This window comes from Perca fluviatilis, chromosome 3, assembly GCF_010015445.1.
Source record: "Perca fluviatilis chromosome 3, GENO_Pfluv_1.0, whole genome shotgun sequence".
NCBI classification, from domain to species: Eukaryota; Metazoa; Chordata; class Actinopteri; order Perciformes; family Percidae; genus Perca; species Perca fluviatilis.
In genome coordinates this window covers 29,056,943-29,065,492 of record NC_053114.1, presented here as the reverse complement: position 1 = coordinate 29,065,492, position 8,550 = coordinate 29,056,943, and the positions used below count along the sequence as shown (strand labels likewise).

The 8,550-nt window shown below is 42.4% G+C and overlaps 1 protein-coding gene across 1 annotated transcript in view; it reads left to right on the top strand.

The window, feature by feature from the left end:
* Positions 1–935: 935 nt before the first annotated feature.
* spon1a (spondin 1a) overlaps positions 936–8,550 on the top strand; it is a 78,997-nt gene continuing 71,382 nt past the window's right edge. The window contains exons 1-3 of the mRNA XM_039795790.1: positions 936–1,578; positions 2,596–2,702; positions 7,721–7,854. Coding sequence (XP_039651724.1) covers positions 1,344–1,578; positions 2,596–2,702; positions 7,721–7,854 — 476 coding nt within the window. The 5' untranslated portion in view covers positions 936–1,343. The remainder of the gene's footprint in view (positions 1,579–2,595; positions 2,703–7,720; positions 7,855–8,550) is intronic.

The window sequence follows — 8,550 nt, the reverse complement described above, 5'->3', positions numbered from 1 at the left end:
TGTATTTGAAAGAACAGGGACTACTTTGTGTCCATAGGTAATTACACATCTGAGCGGACAAATATGACATGCGGAGTTCCCCAAGGCTTCATTCTGGGGCCTCTTCTGTTTAACATCTACATGCTTCCACTGGCTCAGATTATGAAAAACAACTAAAGAAGTTACCATAGTAATGCGGACGACACACTAATTTACATAACCATATAACCAGGGGACTATGGTCCAATACAAACACTATTCATCATCTGGGTCAGCTGTCTGTCACCAGAGTCGGAACTAAACAACTCCCATAAAACTGCAGGTATGCTGCAACTCTGTTCTTACACTGCACTGTAACTTTTATTCTTGTATTTCATACCTGTCTTATTCTATTTTAGCCGTTTTTATATTCTCTTTACTAGATGTTTTTAACTGCTCTTTAATGTTTTATGTAAAGCACTTTGAATTGCCTTGTTGCTGAAATGTGCTCTACAAATGAAGCTGCCTTGCCTTTTTCAGATGTTATTGAGATGGATCAATATTCTCTGAGTTCCCTAGTGTACTGAATGAGCTGTAAAATCCTATTCCTTGTGTTGATCATGACAGTAGTTCCTTTTAGTCCCAAACTTTAAAAAACCCTATACTCAGATTTGACTACAGTGACTAACCTTATTTTGCCTGATCTCACTGAGTGAAATTCATCAGTTCACTTATCATTTAATCAGTCACCTAGACAACCGTTTAGCATACTTTATCAATTCCTTTGTGTGTCTCCGTGTGTATTCGTGTCATCCTTATGGCTCTTGAGTAATGACACTAACACACTCACACACACACACACACACACACACACACACACACACACACACACACACACACACACACACACACACACACACACACACACACACACACACACACCACACCACACATCCTGCACTGAGAGTTCAGTTCAAGTATGTCAAACGTGTCCTCCTCATTGGTGGGAATGTTTGTCTTTGTTCTCAGTCTGTTGGTTCAGAGTATTCTATAGTCTGTCTGTAAATAGCTGTGGCCTTGGAGACACACACACAGCGCTCATTCCTCTCTTGGCCATTTCCTCGAACCTTTGCTCTCCTGCTCAGTCTAACCAGCGACACAATTCTCGTAAAGCGAGAGAGCACAGCGCATCCCAGTCACTCCTCCTTCTCGCTCTCTGTTACTCAAACCAGGATGGATCTACCCTCCTAGCAGAGAAGAAATCTACTTCAGCAGTTGGCAAGTTGGGTTCTCATTTAGGAGTGAAACAGGAGCTTAAACAAACATTCTCCCCCAGACAAGATTTCCTTCATCTCCGCGCATCAACTTGGCTTTCGGAAACCTACATGATGACAGCAACCGGGCTACAATCGCGCTTTATTCTCCTGCTCTGCCTTATCTCCATCGCAGCGTGCAATATGTTTGCATTCACCGAGGAGCCCTCTGAGAGAGCCGGGAAGGGAGACGGGTATTGTAGTCGGATATTACGGGCTCAGAGCAATCGGAAGGAGGGCAACAGCGAGTTTCGCCTCCGCGTTGAGGGAGACCCGGAGAGCTATCAGCCAGGGAGCACATACAGAGGTTTGTGTTTATCCGTCGGATTTTACGCACACTGCGGTGGTTTCCACTATGTACGCATTGTAAAATAAATACGAGTCTACGGTCAGTAGGCTATGCAAACTTAATATAAGTTTCTACAGGGTCTACTTTTGTTGCGAAGCGAGTATGTGAAAGTGTATTTGGTTAGTAAATAGATGGTTCCTGCATCCCAAAAACGAAATTTGCATTTCAACTATTTATAGCCAAAGGTGACAACAATTTACTTTCATGATGAAAAATTCAAAAGGTTTATATGAAGCTAAATCCCTCTGCAAACTCTTCCATGCTTTTTGGTATTCTCTTTCATAGTTAAAACAGATTTTTAAAAAGCCAGCAGTCCCCGATTTTATAGCTTTTGTTTAAAGTGGAAGTTGTTTGGAGCTGCATGTGCCATCTGCTCTGTGAATCTCAAAGAACCATGCTGTTCTGGACTTGAGAATATATTGCACTGCGGTTAGTTCATTATTTTCTGATTTTGCCTAATTATAAATAGTTCCATATCATTCAAAGCCAATAACTGAATTAGCTCAAAGTGGGGAGTTGGTAATAACGAGTTATTTTACTTCCCATCCCAAGATTCTGATAAAGTTGTCAAGTAAAGCAAATTTAAGTTTCCCCAAAGTAAATGAACATTCTTTTATGTTCTGCTGATTTGCAAATGCATAAAAACACTTAAACATCTTCTGATAAAAGCCTACTGCCTGGCTGAGACTGAACCATTATAATTGCTGTTATGTAAGCTACATCCTCAAGAACAGGTGGCACGTTTGATTGTGCATAAAGGAATTATTATAATTCTATCAGAATATATTACCGTTTATCCACCAAAGTCCAACACATACTATCATTTCACATTACTATTATAAGTGTAACACTACTCAGGCAGGTAGTTAATTAAACCCACTTTAGTCTACAGGTATGTTTGGCAGTGAGTATTGTAGTTCAGCTGCTTTCTCTGTCAAGTGATCCTTGCTGTCACTCTTGTTTGAATCCATCCAGTGACTCTGATTACATCCAGCCCCTCCTACTTCAGAGGGTTCACCCTTATTGCCCTGAAGGAGGGTGCAGAAGGAGACAGAGAGGAGGACTACATTGGAAATTTCCAGGTAAGGTAGCAGCTAATGACATGACTGCTTGTTCAATCAGAAAAGATTTGACAATTCGACAATTTGTACATTTTCTCTATTCACAGTGCCATGGCAATTAATTAACTTATCCTAATCTGCCACACCGGTAGTTAAACCTTGGTATTTAATGTCCATCCTGCATACCATCCTTCCTCTGGAATCCAGCACTGTGCATGACGTGTGTGAATAAATAGACAGATCTTACTGTAGATTGGGGGGATGGGGGTGTTGACAGATTTTCTTTGCACAGCGTCCTGTCTTGACATCTCAAAGTGTGATAATTGTCACCTCAGCTTTTTTAATAGGCTTGATAAAGCATATGAAAAGAACGTACTCTCAGCTCAGCTCCATGCAGCTTTGCTTTTCCAGGCTGTGAAAGTACACGTTTGTGGAATTTGAAAAGTTGTGTGCCGACAATCAGGCATACAGTGCAGTTCATGTATGTAGGAAGTGTATAATTGGTGTAGTTGAGAGGCTAATAAGCATTTTACACAGACAGGCCAAGCTGGAGTTTTGTAGGAAGCAAGGAGAGAACAGAGTGGGGTCAAGAGTGCCAAAAGAAGAGAGAGAAGGCAAGGAAACTGGTGCTGTTGCACGCATGTGGCCAAATACGTGAGGCCTTTGTAATTATTATGCAGTGTGAGGAGTCGAGCGGTAGAGAGAAGATTGGTTGATGGGGTATGTGTATGTGTGTGAGTCCAGAGAGAGGAAGGATAATAATCATGTAATGATAAACTCTATTTCTAGAATGTTACAAAGTATTATACATATACATATATCATCATGTAATGTCTGTAGATGCTATTACAGCACATTCACAGTGTAGAACTACATTGTAAGTTGGTGAAACCTCTACGTAACATTACATTTATAACCTTTTGAATTAATTCCACTCTACTGGTTCTTGTTCTTTCTCATGCCTTTTAGCTTACTGTGTCCTGCCAATGTTTATTCCATTCAAGTCTAGGCTACAGTTTCAGGAAATCCATAGAGCTCTCAGTGCACAAGATGACATCCTGTTTTCAAAGGATTTGAAAAGAACTGAGCAACTGAGGAATGGGGTTTTAGCTGTATCAAGTACCAAAATGTTAGAGAAATATTTGGGTTCAGTTTACAACAGTAAAGGCACTATATACCACGCTACAGTTTTTTTTAAAATAAGAAAATGCAAGTCATACATAAAGTTTTAAGCCAAATTCCCACTCCTGCCCAGAACTTGAGCATATGTCTTCGTAGGGCAGAAGTCGCAAAGAAGCAGTTGTTAAATGGGTTTAACAGCATATCTAGAATTCTCTTTTTCAGACTTTTGTGAACCTGTCTGTTTCAGTCGCTTCCCAGATAAAACCCTATTATTTTATTGAACCTGTAGTACAATACACAGAAAGGGTTTGCACAGCAGCCCTCGGGCTTCTCTGATCACAGCTACTGCCATGCCGTGGCACTCTCTGTGAACCTGAGCTTTGAATATGGGAGGACATAAAAAACGGGAACATTTTACTTTTGTCCTGTCATTAACCAGCGCTAACACTGGCAAGATTTCTTCTGTTTTATTTGTCCTTGCAATATATTTCATGCTGTTGTTATTTAGTGCCAGCCTTGAGTGTGCTCTTCAGCCATATGGCGGAGTGTGGCGTGGCGTGACAGAGCGCTAAACGTCAGGAGCGAAGAGAGGAAACACTACATCATTTAGTCAAGTTCACTCTCTTTGTTTTCTATCCATGGATGCAACTGAGTGTGGAGTGCACACAGAATGACAGATAGATGTGTGACCGTAGACTTAAGATGTTGCCATCAAAAGTAAAAAGAATGTATATGTCATTAGTGGGACCTGCCTTTGATTAGAAGCCTGCTAGGTTTTAAGAAGTTGAAGGTATCAGCTGCAGATGATCACCTGTTTCGCCTGACAACGCAGTAAAAATAAACTGCTGTCCAAAGAGATATCCCTCTATCATCACCTGCTCAGTCTTCATGTTTTATGTCTTTTATGTCAAACACACATGCACAGACACACACACGCATGCACGCACGCATGCCGCACGCACACACACACACACACACACACACACACACACACACACACACACACACACACACACACACACACACACACACACACACACACACACACACACACACACACACACACCATTCCTCCATTCTGAAAGAGTCCTGGGTGGGCTGCCCTCTAGGCATTGAGAGAAAAGAATGGAAAAAAAGAAGCTGCAACAGAAGACGTCAGGCTTTATTTAACATACAGCTCATTTGAAATCTGATGGTGTGTCCCGTCTCAGCCGTCTTAGGACAGCTCCTGACTTGATGAAAAGCACTTTTATTGAGCTTTCTGGGAAGGTCAGCTGCCACTGTGTGTGTGTGTGTGTGTGTTTGTGTGTGTGTGTGTTTCTTGGCAGGAGCGTAAACCAGCTGGCAATGCTGGCGATGTCTGATGAGACATTACTTCTCAGCAGGGTGAAATGATAAAACAAGAAAAGGCAAATGTGGCTATGTCAGGGGTGAAATCGGTGCCACTGTATGGGGCAACACACTGTATGACTTAATCGTATAAGTAGACATAACAGAGATCGTGGGTGCATCATCTTCACGTCATACTTCCACAAGGATGTGATATTACGACAACAAAGATGTTGGACAAGTAAACCTCTTGTTCCATTTGCATTACATTTCCCCCCCCACCGAAGTCCCCATGTTATTTTAGATCAATTATGTTGTTTGGGTCTGACCAGTAGCTACTGTAGAGCCAAGCACTTACTCTGATGCACAAATGCATAAATCTTTCCAATTATGTGTCACATTTTTCTCCTTTCCCAACTCTCACCATCCATGTATTGGTAAAAGGTTTGAACATTTGGAATTATAAGAAACTGGTCATAGGTCGGTTAGCAGCAATTATTTTTTTTTTTTGCAGATGGTGTTGAATGCATTCCCATGAGACTACACTGGTTTTAACATGTGTTGTAGTCCAGTCAGGCCACCCCAGGATGCCTGTTAGAAACCATGGGAACATGGAGGGGGGGGGTGTATAATCCGTCACACTGTGATAGGCTGCGCACACACACACACACACACAAACACACACACACACACACACACACACACACACACACACACACACACACACACACACACACACACACACACACACACACACACACACACACAGAGCATCCAGGCTCCCCTTCCGACTCTCACTCTCTCATGCATTTTAACACACACACACACACACACACACACACACACACACACACACACACACACACACACACACACACACACACACAGACATGCACATCCACACATAATCCACTTTAAGAGGGAACTCATTCATAACATGGCATGACAAAGGAAATTCTCTGCTGACAGCTTTATGGAGTGAGAACGTTGCTGCCCTGATGTCACTTCCAATCAAACAATCCTTGGTCTCTGGGCAGTGAATACTAGCTCGCTGGCTGCGCTCCCTCATGCAACCAGCTCTACTAATTTCCTCTCTAGTTAAAATCAATGAGATGCTCAGTGTCTCAGATGTGTACTTGAGTAGAGAGGGCAGCATGCATTTGGACTCTTCAGTTTGACGCAAAGAGTCTGGGGACTTCCTTTTTTTATGCTGCTACAGTGATCATGATATATACAGGGGTCATGATTGGGCACCTGGGTGTTAACTCTCTGATTGATCGGTGTAGACACATATAGCCGACGGGCGACCGTTGACAGAAAACCCCGTCGATATGATCAGTCGCGTCCCCGAGGTCCACAAAACTGCCACAGAACACACCAAAAAGACGAGAGGAGACGAGACGTAATACATCTCATATATAACAGCCATTGACATATATATATAAGCAGCAGGCGGCGCTAATCTGTAATGTTGCCCAAGAAATGAAAACCGGCAGCTGATTGGACGAACGCGTCACATGGGTTTGTTTTCTCCGGAAATTCAGAGCGAGACTGTCATGGCGGCCGTTCAGAATATGATCTCATATTGTACTAAAATAGTTCACTGAAACATGTTTCTGAAAACATTTTAAGCGAGAAATAGGCCATGCAGTTGCTGAATCTGTCTTCATTTCAGCTCAACAAAGGTCAGTTTAAAAGATTTTCATCAGATTTTGAGAGACTCTTATCACCTCATTCCGCTCGTCATTTCCGGGTGAGTCCCGACTTCCCTGCCGCCGACCGAACATGTCAGGTCAGCCAAAATGAACGCCGACAGCCCCCCAGACGTGTGGCACGGGACACACCGAACAGATTTGAGTCACTGACCCCACCAGACTGTCCCACGGCTGATAATCGGCCTGATGTGTCCCGGCCTTTAGCTGTTTGGTGTCAAAAGTCTTAACCAGCTTTTTTTGGTACTGTGGTGGAAGGTCTGAAGGAGCTTGTGTCCTTGTCCCCAACTCACTGACAATGACAGATTTTTCACAAGGACTGGAATGAGAAGAATTGACTGTCCTGTCTCTTATTCTGACGCAGTGGTTCCCAACCTTTTTGGCTTTTGACCCCTTGAAAAGAAGCAGTATCTACTCCTCATTAAAGGTTATGGCGACTCTTTCTTTTTAAATAGACAAAGTAAGAAGAGAAAGTATCCAGTACTTTCTTCTTTCTTTGTTTGGTAAAAATAATAATGGTTGGAGTACAACATATACAACGTATGTTTTACCAGTGTGTGTGAGAGGCTTCTGTTCATTTTAACGTAATAGCTGCTATAGTCAGATGTGTTTGTTGTAAAAACAACTCTTACGTTGTGTATTTTGGATTTATTTTTTGATGTGTCCTGAAAATGTGAAATCAATGTCAGGTCAGCTGCTAGTTATGTTTATAGGCACTTGCGCTGACAATGGGAGAGGAAATTAATATGAAATAGTCAAACGCCTAATGACTACAATCACATCCAGATGTTTCAAGTGCCTTTGAGGCAAGTCTTGTCTGAGGACATTTTTATTCATCACTAATCTCTTTCTTCTGTGTGTGTGTGTGTTTTACAGATAATTGATGAGGAGGAAACACAGTTCATGACCAACTGCCCCCCTGCAGTGACAGAGAGCACTCCTCGCAGACGAACCAGCATCCAGGTGTTTTGGACTGCGCCTCCCAGTGGCTCTGGTTGTGTCTCTATTAAGTATGTATATCGTGCGTGATGCTGAGACTGATGAGCAGAGGCGAGTCCTCAGTTCAAATGCTTAGACATACATATACACTACTGGTGGAGGATTAACCCTTAGCTAAACCGGTCCTTGTGCTTGGTGAACTGTAATTCATTATGTTCTAAGAGGTCTGCTTGTGTGGAGGGTTTTTAAATGGCATTGTTTTCTCCCTTCATCGCTGCCTGCAGCTCAATATAGAATACAAGATAGAAGCTTAGTCTGCAAGTCCTGAATGATAGATTTGATTTGTAATTATCTCCTGCCGACTATTTTCAAAGCATACTATACTAGGGGTTGCATGACTTCAGACTAGTTAAATATGCGTCACACATCTCTGTGATTGTCAGTCAATCAAAAGTTCGCCATAAACAAATACTCAGTGCAAAGTCTATTATCCGTCCTCGTTGGCAACAAATGCATTGGGTTCATGCTTAGTTATGTGTACACGCAATTTAAATGGCCATTAAGTTTAGCGCGACTCATACCTCCTACGTTGGGCTCCTTGTGATAATCCAGTCATACGATGCTGGATAGCCTGTAACGTTAGCATTAGCACGTAGCTCCTGCGTGTCTTTACACAAACACCTGACTGCAAACTAGGGCTGGGCGATAAAACGATAATGATATGTATCGCGATAGACACATAATCAATATCAATAGAAAATGCGGTC